A 25955-nucleotide genomic window follows, 5' to 3' on the forward strand; every position below is an offset into this window, starting at 1 on the left:
TCTCATGAATCAGAACCTCCACTAAAGCAAAAAGCAATTTGTCTTCACAACACTCCAACAGAGATACCATCAGTGAGGGTGACAGCCCTGAGGCTTTTCAAGTTTGGTTGCCATGTGGAGGAAATTCCAGTGCTTTTTGAGAAATTATCTCAGCAAGTTTTGAGAAGTGGGGCTGGTGACTATGACAAGAAGTTTTATTTAACAAAGGTAAGGATAAGACTGTGGAAGTTTTATTTAACAAAGGTAAGGATAAGACTGCTTGAATAGGGCACATTCACACATCCTGCTACAAGAGGGAGTGGGTAAAAAAAAAAAGCTCTCAGAAATCTCTCTGGGATGAATCCAAACCATGCAGGGGTTGAGTCCATACAGCCCTGTTAGCTCAGGGAAGGTGCTGATGTAATTATGTTGATTTAAGAGCAAATGATGACCTTGTGCAGTGCTGGGGGTGTACAAGTGCTGTGCAGGTGGACTCCCACTCTGTTGAGCATCTCTTGGCTCGTGCTGACTTTGGAAGGGGAAGCACTGATGGGATATTGTGTTTTCCTTTGAAAGGAAGCAAAGGAGACAGAGCTGCTGACGTAGTTCTAAGCTCAGGTTTATGCTGATTAAAAAATTTGGTCAGTTTTTCCAGCTCACTAGCACAGTGAATAAATCAGTGAAGCCTTTGCTGCTACTCACAGGCTGTTTTTCAGGACAAAGGCTGCCTATAAGGGAAAAAACCTTGCATTAGAAATGAGGAAAGAGTGAAGGGTTTGCAAGGACAAGGTGAGAGGTGTGCTGAAAAAAAAAAGAGTGTAAGTGATGCCCAGATGCCTTTGTCACATCCAGAACTGACACACCATTAAAAACTTAGCAGGCAAAGCTTTCTTGGACAGCAGCAGCTTGGTGTGAAGCCAGCCTGATAGCAGCAGTAACATTTCTCACAATTGCTGCTGTCAGTGTTGGAAAACCTGCTGGTGCTCCCTCCCTTGTCCATCTTGTGTCCGCACTGCGCCGAAACCATCCCCTCACCTGCAGGGCTCACAGGGCTCTGCAGCACCAGGGATAAACACACTCAATGGGCAATAAAACTAATAATTTGCTTAGCTTGGTCCTGTGTCCTGCCCAGCCAAGAAGAGGATCAGTCCTGCACCTCCTTGCTCAGTTGATACAGGTCCCAGGATCTGGTCAGAGTGGAACTGCCTTCCCAATTTGTTGGGTAATTGTTATTTTCTTGCAGTAAAATGCCACAAGCAAGGAGTAATAATTTCTGAAGAGTGCTTTGAATGTCAGGGCTCCACTCTCTAGAGCCAGTGTTGATCAGTAATGGAAATGGAGATGGAATTTCCATGTGCAAATTTCTGACTGGCCAAATGAGTGGGAATCTCAGCTCACTCTCTGTCGACAGGAGCACACCATTGTCAGCACACTCAGGAGCTCACAGGCTCCTTCTGAGGCCACTTTTTCCAAGACAAAAACTGGATCTAATAATTCCCTGAGGTGATCCAGAATAAATGGCAGAAGGTGTAAGAAGAGCCAAGCAGCAGAAGAGGAAAGGAAGGAGGGAGGAGACAGGGCACAGGTCCCTCAAGAGTGAAAAAGCTGCTGTGAGAACAGGAACATGCTTCAACCTCTGCTCAGGAGCCCAGGAGAAATGATTGAAGTGCTCAGCATTTGGAGGGTACTTTTAAACTGACAGAATGCAGGACTCACTTCAGCTGCCAACCTACCCTTCCTGCCTCTCTGACCCACAGCATCACGTCCTCTTCTGCCTCTCTCTGTGTTTCAGCAGGCAGAAAAACACCCCACCCTTATGCTGTTTTACATTTTTCACCTAAATAGGTAAAAAATGTTAGAGCAATAGCCAGGTTTCTCAATTCTAGCTGGAGAAATTAGAATTCCCTGTCACCCCTGCAGGGCTGTACTTTATAACTTTCTACACCTCAGAGATGGTTTGGAGATCCATAACACCTAGTTAAATGTTGCAGTCTGCTAAAACTGGCATTTTCATCAAAATACTCAAAATATCAGCTGTGATTCACAGAGCAAAATAGAAACAACAGTTGCTGTTGACTACAGTCGTTGGAGTTATCTCTTAAGGAACACCAGGGTATCAGTAAATCTGTAGTTCAGGAGCCAAATTTGCTGCTGCTATAAATCACTGACTCTATTGATTTCAGCAAGACTATAAATTGATTTCTACTTACTGGAGATTAGGTTTAAGTGACTGAAAATGAGGATTCCAACTAATGTGGATTTTTTTTCCTTTTTTTTTTTTTTTTTTAAGGTGATTCATTTTGTTATTTAGATTTAAGCCTTCTGATTCCAAGAAAAAGCTTTTGATCAAGATGTCTTAAAGCAAAAGCATGACTGCTGTAGCTGAACTGAGATCATCCATCTGAACTCAATTGACAAAACAAGACTGTGCAGCTGCCTGAGAGGGTGGCAGGAGCCTTGATTATCACATTGTTACCTCTTCCTGGAGGATCTAATGGAACAGGAATTGAGCACGTTTTTGGTTTGCATTTCTCTGAGCAGAACTTGGGTCTCTAACACAGTGCAGCACTTTCAAAAGACCTGCCAGATGCTTTGTCCTTTCCAGAAGTAACTTTAAGGAGAACTGATGTATTTTTTAAGGGCTTCTCTGACACTGAGCTGAATAAGGAAGGAAAAATTGATTAACTCCAGGGGTCAGATAGATTTAGACCCTGTGGATAAGCCATGTGGATGTCCAGCCTCACAGGGCTGGTGCACCTGCACATCCAATCCCTTCCTGCTTGGATTTAATGAGGTGTCTAAGTTATAAAAACATGCAAAAGGGGCCTCACTGTGTAAATCAATACCCACTCCAGGACTAAAGTCAGCAAATTTGTCAATAAATAATGAAATGGTGACAGAAAAGGTAAGGCCAGGAGCTCTCCCTTTCCGTCTGCGCTTTGTCACGCAAGCGCCTTCATGCATTTTTAAGGATGTTCTGAGACAGCACTGTCCTGCCCAGTGGCTGCAAACACTTGGAAAACTGTGCTAAAAAACTCCGTGGGGTGCCCCTGGTTATCAAGGCTGGAGTTTTAAAACTCATTTGCTGGCCCTGGGCGCAGTGAACAGAAACTGTTCAATTATACATCACTTCAGCTGGGGGTTAAATCGATGGTGGCTCCATGGAAACAGGTTTATTCCTGAGATATGCTGGGAGCCTGGATTCAGCACAGGGAGTGAAGAGGTGAGGAGTTTTCAGGGTTCACTGGAATCAGCAGGAGCTGCTCTGTTGACCTCTCCAGGCTCTGAGCCATTCCTGTGAATTCAGGGATAAACCTGAGCATGCCATGGCAATGGGAGAGCCAAACATGCTGTTCATAGAGCTGGGCAGGGAAACCAATATCAGCCCTGCCCTGCTGTCTGCTGAGCCAGGGGTGAGTTTCTGTAACTCAGTCTCCCCACATCCATTAGTCTGAATCCCCTGAGTGATGCTGACAAGGTGCAGCATTGCATTTTTTGTTAATTAATCCTCTGGGACCAAGGGATCTCACAGCTCTCACAGTGAAATTAGGGATGCTGAATATTTCAATTCTGAAATACATCTGCAGAGTTGTGCTTTAAAGGCCAGCACATAAAGCTCTTCCATGGATGGCACAGTCAGATTAAGACTGTTAAAACAAAAGGGTTTTTTTTTCTCCAGTGATATGATTTCCTGCTTTAATTTCCAAGAAGAGCACAGGGATGACCTTTCTTGCAGGTAAGATTTGGTTTCCATTTTCAGGTGTTGTGGTGCCAACTCTCCTGTAGGGCTCAGATTACACTCAGGTCCTCTTGGCACAGGGGAAATAACAGAGCCTGACATCAGTTAAATCAGGACTGGCTGGAAATGTCTGCAAGGACCTTAAAGCAGAGTTGGATCTGTTCTTGTCTGTATGGAAACCCCAGCCCTGCTTTGTCTGGCTGACAGCAAAAGTCAAACACACTGTGTCCCAACACTGTGAAGGTGAAACTATTTGGCATTTTCAAAATTAAAAATCTAGTTTTTTGTAGAAATGAGGTTCAAGTTAGGGACACTCAACAGAAGTGCTCTAAAATATCTGTTATGTTAATTGAAGTGGACACAGAATCTTTGGTTTGATTTGCAGCTTTTGCTGGTAGTTTTAACAATTTAATATTGGAATTCGAACTGTAAGAACAAGAAAGTAGCTGAAAATTTACTGATAAATGTAATCCTTGCTTAAGGCATAAAACTCTTCAGTAACTCCAGCTCAATCAAATGTGTCTCAAGCTAGAGACAACATGGGTAGTCTAATAGCTGCAGCTTTAAAATAAAAATAAAAAATATATAGATATATGGGCTGCAAAGCAAATAATCCACTTTAGAAAACAAAAATTAAATTAAAATTTAAAAAACCCCTCACTTTTAATAAGAAAGATCTTGTTGCTAATCAAAAGATAAGAAATGGGCATTCTTGGGGGGAGGGATTTCCTTAACACGAAAATTTTAGTCTATAAGAGATAGAAAAAAATCCTCATGAGTATCCTGAACCAGCACAGTTTGGGATGTTTTTTCCAAAGTCAGTGTTAATTTTCAAACCAAAATAAAGAATGAATTAGGAAGCAACAGGAAAAGGTAATTTTGCTGCTACACACTCCTCACAGAGTCTTTGAGGAATTGGTGCCACTTGTTTTTCTCCTCTAATTAAAAAATATCTTCTTAACACTAGTATCACTGATTCATAGGTGACAATTGTGGAAATAATTTAGATTACTTTAATCATAGACTTGCAGATGAGTTTGAGTTGGATGTTAAAGATCATTTAATTTCAAATCCTTCCACTATCCCAGGTTGTTCCAAGCCCAGTCCAACCTGGCTCTGAACACACCCAGGGCTAAGGAAGCCACAACTTCTCAGGAAAAACCTGTTCCAGTGCCATCAATGACTTGAATTTATTCTGTAGTACCTAAAATGGAACTTCCACATCACAATTGCACAGAAACCTTGTAACTGAACAGCTGCCCTATTTAAACTCAAGATTCACACCGATATCCTTCTCCTTTCTGATCTCAGAATATTTCAGCTTCTGATCTGAACCTGTTTAAGTTCATTTTTATTGTACTGGCAATGTTAAAAAACTTGCAGTGTGAGCCTTCCTGTCTGCAAATCCACCAGAATAAAAATGAAAGCCAATGATATCAAGTATGTTGTCACGTCAAATTAAATGCAGAATTAAATGGTTTTCATCCCTGCAGAACATTCAGCTTTTCTCAGCTGAAGGAGAAAAAGCTCCTGATACTCCACAGAAATAAAACCTGAGACAAGATAAAGGCAATTTCCTCTCATCACTGATGTGCCATTTCTAGGATAAGCAGCAAATGGCACAGTCTGTCTCTCTGTGACATGTTCCTGCTTTCCCAACAGTGCAGCAGAAAATAAAAAGAAGGTGCTCCATGCACAGAAGGATTTAATAGGGAAATATTAGTGATGCACATCTAGGGGACTAATTTCAGGATACACCACATAAGTATATATAAAGTTAACAGTCATGCTAAGAGTATTTACTACTGTTAAAAATGTAGGCAAGAAGGGTTTTCTCCCCTCTCTGTGCCTGCCCTTCTGTTTTTCCACCTGCTTATTTTGATTTCTCTCCTTATTTGTCTCAAAACTGGATCTTGGTCTCCCACTGTAGAGTCAGGATGGTGATTTCTTTGTTCTGTATACACATTACATACAGTGTGTGTATACATATTCCTATTTTTTCATATATATTCTGTTGTATTTGAAACCAGACAGTGCAAATATAAAACTAAACCAGGAAACAACCCATATCTCAGCCCTTGTGTGCTTTGCTGTTGGATTTCTGAACAACAACAACAACAGAAGGACACATAGATTCCTCTGTATCTCCAAGAAATTCAGCTTTGGATCTGGAAATCACAGGATTAATGGAATTATTCCCCATTTTCAGTCAAGGCAGGATAATATAATGGGCATGGGGAAAGGAGGCTAAAGGTGAGCTGTCCCAGCCTTTGAATCCCCCAGTGGCTGAATTTGTACGGGATTCAGTCACGGCTGGTGGAGCTCTGTCAGCAGCTTTCCACCAGAAATCCAGTCCCTAAATAGACTCCAACCACTGTGTCAGGGGGAAACAACCCCTTCACCCCTGAACTCACAGGGCAGTGGAAAAGAGTTCACATCTCAGGTTACAGGGCTGGCACTGGAAAAATACTGTGCCTCCTATTGCTGCCTGCTTCTTATTTTTCTCATTATGCTAAGCAGCTTATTTTTAGCTGCAGCGACTGAATTCTGGAAAAGAAGATTTGTTTCTCGACTTGGGTGTTTAAAACAACATTTAGGCACTGCAGGTGATATCCAGACTGCATTTAAGGGACCCTTGTAAATCTTTTAATAAAGCACTTGCATTCTTTAGCTCAAGGCTTGTCTACATGTTAAGGCTTTGCTGTTCAATCATCAGGATTAGTCAAAACAGCAAGAAACTTCTGAATTGGGTCAAGAATGCTAATTAAGGCATTTGAAAAACTGAGAGGACTTGATCATTCAGCAAAGCTGGAGAGGTTAAATCAGTATTTTTTTCCTAGTTAATATGCAGTAGGTTTAAGGGCTAGACTTGGGATGCTGGGCTGAGGTGTCCAGCTGTAAAAACCCAACAGGTGTCCAAATCTGGATGTGAGGGCTTGGTTGAGAGCAGGCCTGAGCTGATGTAAAAAGCCATTGTCAAGTGGCCAAATCTCTGGGACAAGGGCTGGAAAATGGAGAGGAGAGAAATGGAATTCCTGCCCACCAGCCAAGAACACAAGGACAGCAGGAGGAAAGTGCTCCCAGGGAAGCAGGGGCTTGGAGAAAGGGAGCTCCTGCTTTGTGCAGGTGGAAGGACCCAGGAAAGCACTCAGGTTCTCTATCGAGGACTGTGGTGTCCCTGTGTCCTGGGTTGTAGTGTAGGATGTACACAAAGTATTTATTCTATCACCATCTTCATGGTGAACCACTTTGGGCAGTGTTTTCCCAGGCCCCTCCTTTGGGCTCTTCTGCTCATGGCCCATCAATGCCTTGCCCAGGACTCACAGGGAACTCCCTCCAGGAGCTCTCTCTGTTTAATGGGCCATCAAGGAGCCACTGCACGACTCCTCATCCCATTGGGAGATGCTCCCAATGCCCAGGGGGAGGAGCCAAGCATTCCCACCTGGAGAGAATCTGGGATTTGGGACAGGACAAGCAGCCCTGAGCCACTGGATTCCCAGAGGAGCAGAGCTCCCAGACCTTTCTGTGGGATCACTGCTTCAGGAAGAGCACCTCATCTGGACTGCTTCCATCATCCTGCTCAGGGTGTGTTCTGTCAGTGATCTTTTGTGTTATTGCATTTATTTTATTTTATTTTACTTTTTACCGTTCTTCATATTAAATTGTATTTCTGACTTGGAGCCTCTCTCTCATTTTGCTTTCAAACCATGACACCCCGACATCTTCATGGCTGTGAAATCAGTCCCTGGAAAATCTTTTTTTCAGAGTCTGCCTCTCCAAAAAATGCCATTTCTCCCCACTCACAAGCAGGGTTTTTTTCCACACTGGTTCCTTTCACCAGCTGAAAGTTTGTGGAGGAAGTTCTGAGATATAAAATCTTGTGATGCTTTAAATGGGTTTCCAAATCTACCAGTCTGACACAGCCCCTGAGAGACATTTCTTCTCTGGGATTATATTTGGGATGCTTTAGTCCTTCAGGGGTTTTATATTCATGTGCTCACTCCCCACTTCTGAGGAGGTGGGATGGTCAAAAACGACCTTGAATTTATTTTGTGACAGGTAGAGAAATTCCTGGTCAAAGTCAAACAAACCCTTAAGGACAATGTCATATATAAGCAAAGGTTTTTTACTGCTGATTAGCAAAAGAGAAAAAATATAATTGGGGGTCTGACTTTTGCAGTACCCCTGTGGGAAAGGAAGTTTCTGCAAATTGAAAGAAATTAAAATTTTCTAGATATTTCCCATGAAAGCCCTCATCAGATGTTATTCCTTCCAAGCATGAACTCCATTGCCAGGGGATGCAAGTAAGTGGTCTGTCCACAAAAGAACCCCAGACATAAATAGCACTTGGGATGCAAAGAATATCAAAATATTTCCCAGTTAATAGCGGTTCTTTTCTCCAGCACAATAATTTAGGAGTAAAGAGAAGAAAAAACCCAACAGGCTTCTTGGCTGAGGCTATTACCGAGATTTAAAATTATAATAATAGGAATCTATTTTTAATAAACTGCTCCAGCAATGTTTATTGCAGGGAAGAGTAACTGTTATGGTAACTCAATTTGTGATTATTATTCTTAAAACAGAAAAAAGGAACATTATTATAAAACTCTTTGAACCTCTACAATTATCTTCCATTTTTCTACATTACAGACTCTTTGATGGCACAGTGGGAGGTAGGAAGAGAGTGCATTTCTTTCCAATTTCTGTCCCTTTTTTTGGAGAATGAGGGACTGACTCATTTGACAACCTCACAGGTGAACTTGAGGTTACAATTGTTGAAATTTATTAATATTTTATATGAAAAACTGCCTCGGTTTTGCTCTTCTTAAATGATTCCTTGAGGCCCTGATCTTACTAGCCAAACTTGTAGTTAATGACAGCTGTGGGGAGGAGAACAATAATCCAAATCCCAAACTTCTGGAAGTTTTGATGCTGAGAAAGATGCAACAAAAACAACGTGTTGCCACCATTTTACAGCATGAAGGATTTTAACATTGTGCAGGAGAGCTAAGAAGACCCACTTTTGTAAAGGATGTGATTTATCCCACAGCTCTAAAATCCTGCTGTGCTGTTTTTACTGCTTCAATTTTCTCTTTTAAGGTGCCTTCTGGGACACATGACTATTCTGATGGCTTCCTGAAAAATGTCACCATCTACAGTCGGTCACCTTCAAGGTCTGGGCAGATTAGGTCTGACAGCTCTGTGCAGTCCACAAAGGCTCATGGGCAGGTCTGCATCCAGCCCTTCATTTTTTGGAAGCTGTGCAGAGGCTGCTGTTAAGCAGCAAGTCCAGTTTGCTTGGTGGTTTGTAATGTGATACTATAAAAGGGAGAACAATGGTGGTGTTGTTAATGAGGAAGCATCAACTATAAATAATCACAGAATCTCAGCGTGGTTTGGGTTGGAAGGGACCTTAAACATCACCCAGTGCCACCCCTGCCATGGGCAGGGACACCTCCCACTGTCCCAGGCTGCTCCAAGCCCCAATGTCCAACCTGGACTTGGACACTGCCAGGGATCCAGGGGCAGCCACAGCAAATCTGGACAACCTGTTCTAATCTTAACTTTTTTTTCCAAAAATCTGCTTGTGTTGTTGTAAAGATCAGAACACAAGGATCTGTGGACATGCTTTCAAAACACCAAATGTAGGAATTAATTAAAAAACCAGAAAATCTTATTTCCATGTTCCATTTCCTGTAGCTATGACTTCTGAAAACTTGGAGAAACTCTTGAACTTTTTTTTTTTAATTGAAGAATGTTTAAAAAAATGTTTTCCATATACTTGAAATTTTTGGCCTGGTGTGAGGACAATGACGCAGAAAACATCTACAGCTGCTTGTACCATCAGCTAAAGTATCCTCCTGTCTAGAAGAGCTGGTTCATATTCAAGGATCACCTTCTCCAAGCTCAGGCAAAACTTTAGGAGGCTTCTGTGGATGAACAGAAAGCTCCCAGCAAAAGTCAGACACAGAGAGGGGCCACCCAAGAGGGTGGAAGGAGGCAAGAATAACCCAGTGGGGATACAGAGGCATTGTCCAAGCATTCAGAAACATGGTTAGGAAAGCCCAAGCCCAGCTGAAGTTGAATCTGTCCAGGGATGTCAAAGACAACAGGAAAGCCTTCTGTAAGTTTATAGGTGACAATGGAAGGGCAGGGAAAATGTGGGCCAGTGCTGCATGGAACCTGCTGACACAGGACATGGGAAAGGCTGAGACCTTGAATACTTTACTTGCCTCAGTCTTCACTAGCCAGACCAGCCTTCAGGTCCAAGAGATCAGAGGAACAGTCTGGAGCAAGAGACTCACCCCAGGTGGACCAGGATCAGGTCAGGGAATGCTTAAGCAACTGGATCTATTATAAATCCATGGACTTTGATGGAGTGTGTCAACAAGTGTTGAGGTGTTGGGTTTAGTATATAGTATATAGTAATACATGTGAGTCAAGATGGAGGACTTTGGGGATTGTCTTAAGTTCTTCTTCTTCACCTTCTTCCTTTTTCTTCATGGGTTTGGGTGGTTTTCTGTAATTGGGTGAACAAGGTCCACATTGCAGGCCTTGCATGGTCATTATTGGGTCAGAAATATAAATAATATAGGTGTCACCTCGTTATTGGGTAATTAACCTTGGAAAGAGTTAGAAGCTCTCCATTTTTCTCCATTTTATTTCTGTTCCCTAACTGGCTAGTTAGAGCTCACGGCTTGTGAGTCTATAAATAGATAAAAAATAATAAACATCCAAGTCCAAATATGAAACCTACATTTCCCCTGTATCAATCCTGACCATGGTAAAGAAACAAGGAAAAAAGGAAGCCAGAACCATCACATTGAGGTAACAGGCAGATGCCATTGAGGCCACTGTCAATAGTCTTTGATTGATCATGATGACTGGGAGAAGTGCCTGATGACTGGAGAAAAGCAAATGCCACTCCTGTCTTCAAGAAGGACAACAAAGAGGATTCAGGAACCAAGAAGCACCTCAGCCTCATCTCCATCCCTGGGAATTCACCAGCAAACTCCATTGTCACCTTCTGTGAGTTAAGTTTCAGCTTTGCCATTGAGTGGATTCATTTCCAAATGCCCCATTTATCAAACTAACTTTTTCTAACACTCTTCATACTGTCTTATAATTGTTGGGAATTATTTTGGAAAAACAAATAGTACTTATTGCAAACTGTTGAAACTTTACTGCAACCATAAGATGCAACAGGCAGCAGTTTGAAAAGGGAGGTGAGAAATTAGGAAGGAGGAGGCAGAAGTGATTGAAAGTGACATTTCCCCAGGAAGATTGAATTGGTTGAGAAGAAAAGCAAAGCACCATGAAAACGGGTAAAAGTCCTCTTGAAAGAAAAGATTTACTTCAAGGAAGAATAAAGGTGTGCTGAAGCAGCACAGTGATTTATCTCAAATGTTCCCATCTACAGAAACCAAATACCTTAAGTTTTTTTTATTTCTTCACCACAACCTTAAATGGAGAATGACTTTGATTAATTGCGTTTGAATTACTAATCACCTCTGGCAAAGTTCTGAAGTGGTGGGTAAAAGAACAAAGATGCCCAGTAAGTGTTTCCTTACTGACTTGAAAATTAAAATGTTGGTCTGTCTGTTACTGCTGAAAGTTCTTTCTACCCAAATGTCTTGTTTAAAACTCTTCATAAAGTGACCTTTAATAATGCATTATTCAATATTTATGGGCCAACATTCAAATTGCCCCACTGGAATGCTCAATTATTCTTTCAAGGTAATGAAGCTAATTATTAATTTTATAATATATTTAATTTCCTTGCTGCAAATGAAAGCTAAAGCTAATCAAGAAAAGTAAGGAAAAAAAAAAATAAAGCCATTAAAACTAACATGAGCTAAACTAACAGAGCTAAACATGACTACAAGTCTGTAAATCACTGGAGGGGCTCTAAGGTTGTTTCAACCCTGGAAGATTTTTTTTACTCAAGCATAGGGACCAAATTTTGGTTCCATCTGCCCTCAAGAAAATCAGCTTTATTTGGAATATATTAGAATATTTCCAAATACTAAATATGCATAAATAATGTATTTGGAACATGAAAGGAAAGAGAGCAAGATATTTGTTAAAAAAATGATAAAAAAAATTGTTGACTGCTTGGAAGGAGAGAGTTTAGTTTTGACTTAGCTGTGAATGCAGAAGCTTCCCTTTAGCAGAGCAGGGACAAATATTTATCTTACTTCTTTGGAGTTAGAAATGAAAAGTATTTCTATCTTTATCTATTTCTACAGCTCCTGGGGTTGTGGTTCTACCCTGTGACTACACAGAAATCAGCAATTTCTCCCACTACTTTATTTCTTACTTATTTTCCCTCTTATCTATATGCGTGACACACTAATTTCCTGCCTTGAGTATTATAACTGTCTACCTTCTGCTTGGGCTTTTTCTTCCCACATTTTTCTCTTCAGCTTTCTCCAGCCAAATCCCTGATGCTTTCTTTTCACTTTTCTTGCTTTTGAATGACCCTTCCTGATCCCACTGTCTCCCTTCCACTCCTCTGTCCTCACCACCACTGCTTGTTATGGTGAATATTGAAAAGAAAGACCCTCTATAGATTATTCATTATTCTTTTTCATATTGATGAGCACCACCGATTGCTTTCTGTGGATCTGAGTAGCAGCACTCACATTGGCAAATGTATATACTAAAATAAAATAAAATAATACAAAACAAAATAAATCATGTTTTCAGAAATCAAACAAATATAATTGTGCCTTTTCCCCATTTGAATCCTACTCTGCTGTGTCACATCCTGTATCCTGTAACAAAGACTGACAAATCTTCTGAGATTTAATAACCTGCCTGGTCTCAGAATACCACAAACAACCTGCCTGTGCTGTTGTGAATTAAGGTATCAGTAGAAACACCATGTTTGTGATCTGGAAATTTGATTTAGCCCAAGAGTACTTCAGTCAGCAAGGAGATGAAGACTTAATTTTCTCTTTTTTTTTTTGTTCCCTCCTGATTTAGATACCCCAAGTTTGATATTAGGTAATGTCAAAGAGAGAGAGTGGAACAGCTCCAGGACATCACCAAAGGGTTGTTACAAGTCTGACAAGCCACAAGGCAGAAGGGACAAGCACATCTCCTGCAATCTGTCTTTATGAGCAGTTAATGAGAGCCAACTTTTGCTCCCAAGCACGAAGCAGCACAGTGAGACAGGGTTTATTAGAGGCTGGTTTGAGCTGGAGATGGGCAGATGCTCCCACATATGGTCTTACTTATCCCAGAAGGGTCAATGGTCTGGTGGCTGCAAGTGTGAGGACTGGATTTGATGGCTCAGCCAGCCTCTTTCTGCTCCTAAATTCCCATGTTTTCTGTATATGCTCACATGTTCTATTAGCTGGGACTGATGCCTCAGGATTTCAGGTTTTATATTTTTCATATATTTATAATCCTGCAATTCTTTAGTGTATAACTCTAAACTCCATATGCAGTGTTAGCTGCTGCTTTCCCATTTTGGTCAGACAACACAATTCCTCTCCAGGCCTGGGAATCAAGGACACCTCACTATCCCAGGCTCTGAGAAATGTAAATAAAAGTGAGTTGAGGGGAGCAAAATTGGAGTAAATGACTTCATTACATGAAGCTGTAACTGGAAGATTAACCCTCAATGTGCAAATGGACCAAACTTATAAAAGGGTGAAAACCTGGGTACCCATTGTCCATTTTGGGTGTAGCCTGTGGGGGGCTTCATTGGCCTGAAATGTACCTGAAGGCTGTTCAATAAAAATAACCTCTTTTATTCCCTTAATTTTGTCTGGCCTCTGTTTTTAGGTAGTCCCAAAAGGCATCAGGACAAACTCCAGTTATGCCTCTGAGTTGTTGTCCTAGGATGTGTGGGCCTGATATTTCTGGCTCTGAGAGATTTTAGCCTGCTAGCAGCTGCTAACTTTTTCCCAAGGAAAAAAATTCTCAAGAAAGTTTCTTCTCAAAACAATCTTGGCAAACAACTATCCTTTCCTCAAAACAACCCTTCTCCAAGTGGTGTTTTGCTGTTTTTCTCTAGTTTAACCAGTGGGATTAGAGAGATGTCGTCCCTATTCACCAACCATGTTAAGTCTGTATGGGAACACCCTATAAAAGGTAGTAAGAATTAGAAAATAAAGCTTTCTTTTTTCTATGCTCTTTGCCTTCCTTTTTCTATGTTCTTTGCCTTCATTTTTCTATGCTCTTTGCCTTCTGAAATACTTGGAGCCTTTCTTTCATGTCCTACAGCGACACAAGGTGACCGCAAAACCAAGACAGTTACAGGAGACATCGCGATCCACCCTCTCCTACTTCCCATCCTGGATATGGGGTAAACTCCTCCCCAGGAGTGCCCAGAAGGTGCTTTGTGCTCACCTGGTCGATGTGCCTTGGGAACTGCCATGTTCGTCACCCTCCCTCCGTCCTGAGGCTTGGGGGGCGAGGCTGTGAACCTGCAGATGCCCGACTCGGAGGGCGTGCTGGACGTCAGGCTGTCCGTGTAGTCGTTGGTCCCTGCCGTGAGCTGCTCCGAGGAGGTGTCTGATATGAAGCACTCCGTGATGGTGAACTTGGCGTGCCTCAGCTGCTCTTCCATCTTGGCGTGCTCGTAGGCCCTGGCCAGCTCTTCGTAGGTGGAGGAGGCACTTTCTGTGGAGACCATGCTGCTCCTCGCCCGATCTAAGCGCCAGGAATGGGAGAGAGAAAATAAAGCAAAGAGTCCTTGAAATTATCAAGGTGATTTAAATGAATCTGCTTCAAATGCCTGCACAAGTGTTAGTTTAGTCAGGAGCTCGACAATTACAGATAATTTAAAGTGAAGCAGTGAAGCCTTATCCTATGAGCAGCATTAGGTGCCTTAGCATTAAATTCATGTTTCTTTTATAAAAAAATCACCTTTACTACATGTAAAATACTACTTTTTCAACAAAAAAACCCCCACCATTTCTCTAAATCTTAAATGCCTTCAAAAGGTTTCAAAACCCACAAACCAGATTTAGCAAAATAAGAAACAGCTCCTTTACATTATCTTTTTAATACATCTCAGAAATATTTCACTGGGGTTACACACAGGTTAGAAAGGAAAACCTTTTTGTCCTGTTTCCATCATACATATATATATATATATATATATATATATATATATATATATATATATAATACTTTTGGAAAGTGCTGAGAACAAAGGTCAAATAGGAAGGCAGTATCTCTCAGATGTTGTCTCTCTAGATACCAGGTAAAACACTAACTCATTTCATTCGGAACAAAGGTCTTCAGAAAGCAATATTTGGCAACTACAGCCTGCAGTCATTCAGTTGCCTTTTTTCAGTGCTGCTAAAGCTAATGGGGGAATTCACATTTGACACACAGGTTATTATGACCTACAAGCTGTTCTTTTCTGCTGATGAGTTTCTGAGAATATCAATATCTCTTAAACAACACTGTTATTGAAGATGTAAATGGCTACTGATACATTAAAAAGCACTCTGGAAATGCAGGGCTTATTTCTGCAGGGACAGAATTTCTGGGCTGTTGCACCCACAGTGTTTCTACTCCAGTGGGCTGGAAGAGCAGAGGAGTTTGAGAAGTTCCTTGGGCAGAAGTCGTGTTTCATCACAAGATTTGTGCAATTTCAGACATTGTTGTTGATGTTCAATAAACAGGCACAGTGTAATAGCTAATTCATAAAAATGGACCTCCTGCAGCAGCCAGAGGCAAGTGTGTCGTTATTGCAAATCTTTATCTTTTTTATTACGTGCCTGCACCCCTGCATCAGTTTTCATTGTGCACAAAGAATGATACTCCTGCCACTTTTAAACAGACCATCCATTATTTAAAATGACAAATGCTTCTGCAAGATGCTGTAACTTGCTTAAGATTTGGAGCTGACCAGAACTTAACAGGGTTTCTTTTGATTTTCCTTTTTTTTTTTTTTTTTTTTTTTCTTTCCACCCACAGGAAACATCATTCTGTTTTTCAGATTTGATTTGTAAGTCAGACCTCAGAGATGTCTCCCCATATTTCTGGTCAGCTGGAAACTCCCAGGAGGCAGCAGTTGACCAATGCCATAGAGCAGTGCATGTGAATATTGTGGTCATGCAAAGGTCACAGCTTGGTCCATTGAAGCACAGGACCTGCAGCTTCCCAAATCCCATGCCAAGAGGGAGAATATTCCAGAACCAATCTGCCTGAACACCTCCTTTAGATTTGATGAAAGTTTATCCAAGCCCCGGGTGAACTTTATAAAACTTCTTGAAGTTCATGAATACAGATTGATCAGGAAATTTCTAATGGCCTCTAGTTAGAACATTAGAACTCTGTCACAGCTATGAACTGCTGCCAGGCATTTCTCCTAAGCTCAAAAGCTACTGCCTTGTAAGCCTGGAATTGTTTTGATAAGTGCTAAATTCTGCCAAATATCAACTGCATCAACCAGCTCCTGAAATCTGAACTCCAGATTGGAGAAGTGATCAAATGTGCACATTAGCTCAATTGAGTCTTGAACACATAATTTGGCTACATATGTTTATTTGAAAGTTTTAAACTTCTGAAGCACTTAAATTAAATGGACTCTACTCTTTTCCCAGAAACCAAGTGCTGTAATAGAGCTGCTTTTTGGCACAAGAAAACCTTTCTTGATCTAAAGCTTGCTATCCCTTACATAAATCACCGTGAGCTCAAAGGGAGACACAGAGTAGAAAAGTAGGCTTGTTAAAATATAGATTATGAAGTCTGTTTACATAATTGGATGTAGTTTATCTACTAAACCACACAGTAAATTTAATTTCTGCCCTTTGCCACACACATTGGAAAATATCCTTGGGTGACAACAGGTTGGAACGCATCCAAATGCACCTGAAATCTGGAGTGTCTCCAGAAAGGGTTTGAGAGGATATTTCCTATTTATATTTAGATTTGTATATTTAAAGATCATAAAAATTTATGACAGTATTACCTGAAGGTTGTCAGCTGGAGGTATCTACTGACTGCCATTAGCCCATAACACGGGTTTAAGAGGGTGAATTATGAAATGTTGAGAAGTCCAGGCTATAAATTACTAAATATGAGTGAAGTCAGATACTTGCTCTTATACAGAAAACAAACCAGATTTTTTGGGTGATAGGTCACTCACATCCACTGCTTTGTAGCTCTAACACATAAACACATTTCTCCTAAAATCAGGAGAGACAGTTGGCAATTCCTTCTGAGGAAACCAGAGCAAGCCTGGATTCACTTTGTTCAAACTTCCCTCTGGGAAATATTTTACCTTTCTTCTTTTTTAACCTTTATTAGATTTACTTCATGATTGTTCTGCTAGTTAATAATCTACTCATTTATTTGCCTTTTTTGTTATTTTTTCAGCATAGGACAGTGGAGAAAGCTTTTTTCCCCAGTTACAGTTGCATTTATCTTGAAGGCATCAAGAAGGGATGAGGACTGCAGGCAGAATATGAATTCAGTGTCTCCCCACTTGTCATCTGGAGGAATAAACCCCATGCTGTTTCTCAGAAAAATCCTGGCCAGCTGCTGCAGAATTCAGTGCTATGAATGGATTTTTACTTGAACTCTAATTCCAGAGATTTATTTTATTTTATTTTATTTTATTTTATTTTATTTTATTTTATTTTATTTTTATTTTCCCCCACTGATAATGAACATATTACATGAAAGGGAAAATAAAAATGTTAACCAGAAGGTTGTTCAAATCCTAAAACCATTCCAAATATGACTCAAGAATATTCTTGCTGACTAATATTGTCCATTCCTAGTCAAATTCTCCTAGTTTTACTTTTTGTTTCAGGAAGCTACAGGAAGATTTACCACCTTGTCCTTTAAAGGAAGGAAGGATGTCTTTCAAAGGATGTGTGTGGAATGAAGAACCAGAGGCACAATATTTGTTCTCATTATCACTACAAGCATTTGTGGCATCCTTCATAAATAACCTACAGAAAAACCACCCTGGCAAGGGAAGAACAATGACACCTTGTCTTGGGTTGCAGTGCAAGATACATATAGAATAGAATACATATTCTATTGCCATCTGTTGATACCTGTTGGGGAGGTGTTTTCTTTATCTCTTCCATGACCCATCCCTCATAACTCTGGGGTGGAGAGGGCAGGTGTCTTCTATTAATGGGCAGCTGTTAAAACCAGCTGGGGCAGTGTTCTTTATCTCTTCCAGGACCCATCCTCCCGCCAGGGGATCTCTGCTGTCCATGGGCCATCCAGGCTCACTGCAGGGCTGAGACAATGCCATCATCCCATGGGGAGATGCTCCACCCAGGGGGAGGAGCCCAGCATTCCTACCTGGATAAAATCTGAGATTTGGAACACCAGGGCAGCCTGTTTGCACTGGATTTCCATCTCAGCACCACTGGACCCTTCTACAGGATCATCTCTGCTCCAACAGAACTACATCTGTCACTCCAGGAGGACTGCAGCCACCATTTTTATTGGACTTCTGCCAACACCCTGACCAACAGGGTGTCAGGTTTTATTCTGACTTTGTCACTGTTTTTATTTTGTACTACTGCATTTTTAGTTTAATTTTCCTAGTAAAGAACTGTTATTCCCATTCTTATATCTTTGCCTGAGAGCCCCTTAATTTCAAAATTATAATTCGAAGAGAGGGGTTTTATATTGTCCATTTCAAAGGAGGCTCATTCCTTCCCTAGCAGACACCTGTCTTTCCAAACCAAGACACAGCTGAGCTCCAAACAAGGCACACCCAGGAACAGGAAAGTTCCTGCAGCTGCTGCTGTCCCGTTGTCCCTGTGCAGAGCCCTGTTCATACCTGTGTCCTGCGAGGGGCTGACGCTGTAGCTGTCACTCTCCTTGTCCACTGATCCTGCTGGCCTGGGCGTGGGGAGCCTCCAGTCTGTGGTGAGGGTGTGGGCTGATATGGTGGGGTGGGGTCTGTTGAGGGTCCACTGGCTGGCGTAGCGGTTCCGTGCGGTGGGTCCGGTTTTGGCACTCCTCCTCGTGGTGGGATCTGTGAGGGGTTGGGGAAGGAAACCAGCCCTGTCAGAATCACAGAGTCCTAGAATGGCATTCCTGAGCTGGAAGGGATGCACAGGGATCATTCAGTCACACCCCTGGCCCTGCATAGAGCCCTCAAAAATCCCACCGTTGATATCCCTGGCAGTGCTGTCCAAATACTGTCCTGGAACTCTGGCAGGCTTGGGGCCATGACCATTCATCCAACCACCTCTGGGTGAAGAACCTTTTCCTTATATTCAACCCAACCCTTCCCTGACACAGCTCCAGCCATTTCCTCATGTCCCTGGTCATTAGAGACATCAGTTCCTGGCTCTTCACCTCCCCTTTCCAGAAGAGGATGGCCACTGAAATCATCTTTGTTAAAAAAACCCCAAACTCAAGACATTCTTTTCAGGGAAAAGAGATGAACCGTGTTAATGCTGATCATTACCAAACTGCTGATGCTTTTCTAGAACTGCTCTCTTTCTAATGAAACTCTACATTTTATCAAGGGTGGAACTGAAGAGCTGAAGGCCCCATCATTCTTCCATTGACACATTCATTATCCCTTTACTCCAAGAAAAGCAGTTCTCCAGCACCAAAACCACTCTGAGAACTGAAAGAGCACAAGGCAAGTAGATCTGGTCAGGGATTTCACACCACACCTCAAGGGAAGTGCAAAGTAAATCATCAGCATAGATGTGCCCTCAGAAACACTCTGCACCAGGTACCTGCTGTCAGTTTTTAAATAGATGTGTTCAGAAATATGGGCTATAATTTCCTATTCTGGAAATACTGCTACTATATTACAGTATTGATCAGTTACAGATTTCCTATTTTAACAAGTGGCCAAAACATAAAACATAAGCTGTAATAGTGCCATCAGAGTTTCAGTGGGAACAGGTTCATAAACATTTGACTGCTTTGGAACAATTAGTAAATTAATACAATTTCTCAAACTTTAAAAATCATCTGCTACTGGTCTAAGGTCAGCAATGTTGTACTTATTAAATTAGCTTAGAGATAATATAGTGACCAAGACTGCAAAAGCAAACTCTGTGCCAAAATTGACCTCCTTAAACTTATTAATAAAGAGTTCTGCCCTAAAAGGGAGTCTAACAAAGCGAGGGCAAGAGAAAAAATCATTATGTGGCAAACAGGGAGTGACTACATCAGCACTGAAGGATTTCTCTTCAAAGCTTCTGAAAGGATATCACTAACAATAGAAAGGGTATTAGAAATGAAAAATTCAAATCTATTCAAAATGTTCTTTGACATTCAAATGGTGAAGTTGTCAGCCTTTGAGGTAAGAGACTTTAGCAGAAGAAATTGAAAGAAAAAGCAATACCCAGATAATGACTCTGAGCATTGCTTCTGCCTAAGCATTCCCAGTGAGAATTTGTACTCTGCTGCTCCAAAGAAACAAGGCATTTATTTACAAATAATGGTCTGATCCTTCTCCTTTCTTTTTCCTACAGCAGTGGAGAAATTAGAACCCAGTGCCATTGATAATTGATCCTTCTGGTAGTGCAGCACAGAGCTGCCTCACATGGACAACATCCAAATCCGTGCTCAGAGTGGTACAAACCAACACTTGGGAACGTGGCACGTGGCTGTGATGCCTTAAGTTTTAACTTTCATGTTTTTCAGATTCTGTGCTGCCTAGGGGTGTAGGTCTGAGCCTCATATTAAGTGTCAGTCAGGTCTCTTCACAGAGTAGGGAGACAAAACAAATCCTTTTCCTGCTGCAGACCAAGGACAACTGTTACAAGTTTTCAGGCCCAAAAGCACAAACAAGGGTGGGCTGAAGAGAGCAAATAAGAAGGATGTGACTTCACAACCCAAAGCTGTAATTGGACAATTAAACCCAATATGCAAATGGGCCAAAACTTATAAAAGTGTGAGACCTCATGATCAGTTGTCCATTTTGTGACTATTTTAAGTCCACCTTGGGTGTAGCCCTGGCCAGGCTCTTGTGCTGCCCAAGGTGTATCCTGGAGGCCTTTCAATAAATATCTGCTTTATTCTCTAGCTCTGTCCAGTCTCTGTCCCAGGTCAGCCTTCCCAAGGCATCAGCTGTGGTGCAGCCAGGAGTGAGCCTCATTCAAGGGAGAACATGGAGAAGAGAAGGAAAGTGCTGCTGGGAACAGCTCCTGGCACAGTGCTGGGGCTGCCTGGTCTGGAGAAGAGAAGGTTTGGGGGGATGTCACCAATGTACAGAAATACCTGAAGGGCAAGAGGACAAGAGCCAAGTTTCTATCAGTGGTGCCCAATGAGAAGACCAGGGGCAATGGCCACAACAAGAAACTTGGGAACTTCATCCTGAACATCAGGAAACACTTTAATGTGAGGGAGACAGCCCAGACACAGCTGCCCACACAGGGGTGGAGTTCCCATCCTTGGGGACATTCAGAAGTCATCTGGAGGTGTTCCTGAGCCACCAGCCCTTGCTGACCCTGCTTTAAGCAGAGGGGCTGGACTGACCAGTGCCCAGATGTCCCTCTGGACCTCAACCTCTGATTCCACGACTTGGGAGGATCTTGTCAGCAATGGGAATGAACTGGGAGAGCCTCTGCCAGCACACAGGAGCTCAGTCCTCATCCTGATGAGCAGGAGCGTAGCCCTGGCTCGTGCCTGAGATGTTTTGCTTTCTGAAATTCCTTTCTCAAGGAACTTTCTGTAAACAAGAGACATGTTTCTGTAACTGCAAATCTGTTTACATTTGTTCCCTAGGAGGGACTTCTTGATGTCCCTCTGGTCTGACCAATGTGATTGAAGAGGTTTGTCTTTGCCTCATCAGTCGAATTGGTCTGTGTAAAACAGTATAAAAAGAGAGACACATCCCAAAATTAAAAGAGTCATTTTCAGCCTTCTGAAGTTGGAGTCTTTGTGTCATTGTAGAGTACAACAATGCCACAGGAGCTGTGCTCCAGCTGTGCTGTGCCTCTGTGAGGGGCTGTGCAGCACAGGCACAGCAATTCCAGGGCTGGCAGTGGGATGGGAACACAGCTGGTGCCCTGGTTATGCCAGCTCTGCTGTCAAACACAACCGGACAGAGCTGAGGTCAGCAAGGCAAAGGTTCACAGAGCATTTCTTTCATAAATATATCAATAAGGACGAGAGAAGAACCTAAAATATGCTGCGAAGGAATATTTGTCACTCAGTGAATGTGAGTGGGCTCAGACAGGAGGGTCCATAACCTCTGAGCCACCCAGCTGGGCTCTGCTCTCCTCTTCACAGCAGAAGTGGTGGCTCTAGACAAAATCCCAACACCCAGCCTGAAGCAAAGCTTAAATCCAGAGAACATTACCTGAAAGTCTTTGACCCAGCCCTGTGCACTGCTGCAATCAGATCTCTACTGCTTAATACAAGTGCTGGTGGATTTTTATTGCCAAGCAGGGCTGGACATAGATCATATTCTTACACAGGAGTTAAATCCACATTTAATTTGAAGGAACTCTCTCCCTGGCTGCAGAGGAATGAAGCAAAGAACTGCACACAAAGAGGCATTAGTAAGGAAGGTGCTATAAAGTTTTGTGGTGTGATACATTCATGAGGTTTTGGTGTGATGCCTCTTTCCCTATTAGAAAATCTAGTCCTCAAGGAATTACTTGAAAAAAGATGAAAGAGCTAAAAAAGCACCAAGGCCAGGAGTAGAACACCTATTATTTAAAAGACGGTGGTGGAAATGAATTTTTCAAATAAACTGCATTCTAGCAACTGAGCTTTCAGCATTTATATTCACCAAACTCAGCAAGTGAATTCTGAAATGGTCAGGAGACAGAAATAATCCAAGAGATTTCAGAAATTGCACACTGCAGTGAACTACATTTTGGTAAAATTTGTAACTTATAACTAATCATTCAACCTAGTGGGTTTTTTTACCCATTTACATAGATATGGAATATACTCATGAGAGGAATGAGAAGAATGGATGGCATCAGTATATTAATTTATGATAGTATTTTAATCACTAGAAGAATAACTTGGCATGAATATATCTGGGAAAAGTAATTTAACATAATAACTAAAGTCAGAAATATAATTTTCCAGAAAAAGTAATAATGAGAATTGCTTTTTTTTTTTTTTTTCCTGATGGAGAGGCAGGAGGAAAGTTGTTTTTGAAATACAATAAAGATTGATCACAGAGAAAAAAAAAAAAAGTATATGAGACACTGAAGGCCATTACAGTAATTTACCCAATAAATTCTGGAAATTAAAATCTAGCATGCATTTGGCTTAATGAAGGCCAGGTATGAATTATTTCAAATTACACCTCCATTTCAGATGCAAATGCAATTTCCCCCATATTGAACCACTAAGTGCAATAGTTTACAAAATGTCCTCTGCTGACCTAAAAAACCATTTCTCTCCACTCTCAGACAGAAGGACGAGGATGCAAATACAGGAGCAGGGTATTTATTTTGATACAGCTTTCTCCTCTCTTAAAAAACACCTTGTTTTCTGATGTGCTTACTTGTTCCTGGCCGAGCATCAGAGACATCCACCAGTGGCCCTGTGGCTTGTGACACCGACTGGTAATGGACAGTGTGGGTGACAGTCAGGGACTTCTGCTTGGACGTCTCTCCAAAGTCAGCATCAGTCAGCAGAACTGTTGATCTGTCATCTGTAAGTGGAAAAACAATCAGACAATGAGTACAGAATGTTGACTGTGCCTTCATTAGAGCTTTGCTGTGAGTACCCCAGGTGTCCTCAGCTCAGTGACACCGCAGGCAGAGGTGGCTCCCTGCTCTCTTCTGGCTTTGAAGGGAAGGAACCTCTGGGTTTAAACTCAAAGCCCACATAAAACTAAAGAATAACTTTAATTTTTCCTGGTGATTTCACCTTTGAGACATGCAGCTGGGGCAGACTGTTAAACATTCTCACAAAGAGCTGATTTTTGTAGAATCATTTGTGGCTCTAATTCCTTCATTCCCATCCTTTGAGCACTGCCCTCTTCCCCTTCACTTTCAGAGAGCTCAGATGAGCTTTTCAACAACATATTCCATTTATTTATTTTTATTACCATGATTAGCAATGCTCTCAGTGAAACCACCCCTATCTTCCCAAAAGGAGGTTGTTAGGGGGTGTTGCTAATCAACCCTCTCTCCCCTTTTTCTGCAGACACACAATATTGCAGAGGGGATGACCCAGACCCTTGATGATGACAGGACTGTTTTTGTCTGCACCTTCAAATAAAGGTGTGAGGGTAAGCCTCTACCTTGGGAAGGAAGAAAACTGTGACTACTAACCTTTACTGCTGTGTGATTCTGTTCCTATTTCTTTCCTGTGGGGTAGGATGTATTCACCAAATTTCTACACAGACCTTGATCATTGCAGTGCTATACAGCACTTGCTTCTTTTTTTTAAAACTTTTTTTTCCCAGCTGTGATCTTGTATCATATTTATTTTTGCTCCAAGGAGGAATCTGGTCCACTTGATCATGGATTTAATAGCAATAAATCTTTCACTGCCTTTGTGCTTGCAGAGCAACTATTTGGTGTGCTATCAGACTTTCTTTTACAGTCTTTTTACCATTCAGAATTGCAGTAAAAGCCTCAAGGATTTCCTGCTGTGCTGTGCTATATAGTTTTGTGATGTGTTCTAAGGGAGTGGCAGCAGCAGGACTTCTGGGCATTTACTAGTCAGCAGAGGTTGATCCACTTCTTTTAAGCATCTTTGGTTTTTGTTTTGGATCTTTTCTAACTTGACAAGACACCATTAGGGTGAACAGTTCTTCACGATAACAGAACTCACATATTTTACCCAAAGAAGGCTATAAATAGAATAACATTAGGAATCAAACCACTCTGTCTCTGGCAAAAGATGAGCTCTTATTCAGGTTGGGAATAAAGCCTCTTGGCAGCAAACTCTGTCAAACCCTGCCAAAATCCCTGCTTATTCTGGGTGGAAAGCTGCCTCTTACCAGGGCCCTGATCCCATTGCTGCAGTTCAGGCTCTAAGAGTATTTCCACTGTAACCCCCCCCAGTGTTCAGCAGCTGCCACTCAAAAGTTAAAGCTGTCTTTAGAATGAAGCCTGGCACAAAGGGCAGAATTTGGGAAGCTCAAATCATGATTTGAAAAGTCTGGAGGTCTCCTTTTCAAATCTGGAACGGGCATGGACAGGAGGTACAGAGATGCTGCTCTCAGCTTCATGACTTTCCTCCCTGGCCACAGCATCCCTGGATGCTTTTACATTGTCAGATGTAACAGGTTTTATACAGATTTTTATCCAAAAAAAGTAAAGTTAAAAGTCTAACAAGATCAGTCAGGAATGTCTTGCCAGGGTGTGCCCATACAGTCACAACATCAAGCTGCATTTCTATTCTGGGTTTCCAGATATTTTTAAATTATTTTGGAAAAAAAAAACCCAAAAAACAACACCAAACAATTCTATTTCTCGTGACAGTTCAGTTAAGTTCCAGCCCCATGAGAAATCTTGTTTTCTGTTGCATCAAACAGTTTAGATTTGAATTTTGCACGGATACACAGAAGCTGAAAACTGATCAAAATGTTGAAATGCCATGTACTATAAACATGTGAATACAATATGCAACATGTGAGTTTTAAAAGTTAGCTGTAGCAAATCTTCAGATACTGAGAGTGCAGTTTCAGAATTTCATTTTCCCTTTAAGTCATGTCAGTGATCCAACTGCCTAGTGAGAGCCAAATGAGAAATCAGAATGAAAATCATAAAGCTGCCAGTCCTCAATTACATTTTCAAGAAACTCTTTCCAACAGTTTCATTTTCCTAATGCCCCGCATTATTTTAGATCCTATACTGAGATTACTTTTAGTGGGAAATGACTCAAAGGGGAGAAAAAAAAAAAAAAAAAAAACAACAAACAACAGTTAGGTTTTCAAATTACTTTGTAGCTTTTTTCTCTTGAAAGGGAAAAGGTGTGGAATTAAGGAATTCCACCTAAAAGAACCTGTTACATTAACCAGGGAAAAAAAAAAGCTCGAATTTACCAATGGTCTCCATGGTGTCCCTCTCCTCTATCAGCAGCTGTGCTCTGGGAATGTCTATGTGCATCCTCAGTGTTTGCTGCTGCTTGTTGAGTGTGTCTGACGTCCTGGTGTTCTTGCTGAAAACAAAAGAGAAGTGAACATGTTAACACCCAGCTTAATATAAAAGATATTTGCAAACTTCCTCGTTTTCAATCTGTCCAGCTCATAAAAACCGATGTAACCATAATCAGCAAAAACCACTCATGCGTCTGATTTTGCCCTCTTCAGAACAAGTGCATGGCGTTAATTTATTGCACGTGG

At 41.6% G+C, this 25955-nt stretch overlaps 1 protein-coding gene across 1 annotated transcript in view; it reads right to left on the minus strand.

The window, feature by feature from the left end:
• DSCAM (DS cell adhesion molecule) overlaps positions 1-25955 on the minus strand; it is a gene marked incomplete at its 5' end in the record, with an annotated part of 456489 nt that overhangs the window by 6518 nt on the left and 424016 nt on the right. The window contains 4 exons of the mRNA XM_083855847.1: positions 14081-14383; positions 18498-18695; positions 23160-23309; positions 25656-25771. Of these exons, the coding sequence (XP_083711973.1) occupies positions 14081-14383; positions 18498-18695; positions 23160-23309; positions 25656-25771 (767 nt within the window). The remainder of the gene's footprint in view (positions 1-14080; positions 14384-18497; positions 18696-23159; positions 23310-25655; positions 25772-25955) is intronic.

Source organism: Zosterops lateralis, assembly GCF_965231275.1.
Source record: "Zosterops lateralis genome assembly, chromosome: 2".
In the NCBI taxonomy this organism is placed as follows: domain Eukaryota; kingdom Metazoa; phylum Chordata; class Aves; order Passeriformes; family Zosteropidae; genus Zosterops; species Zosterops lateralis.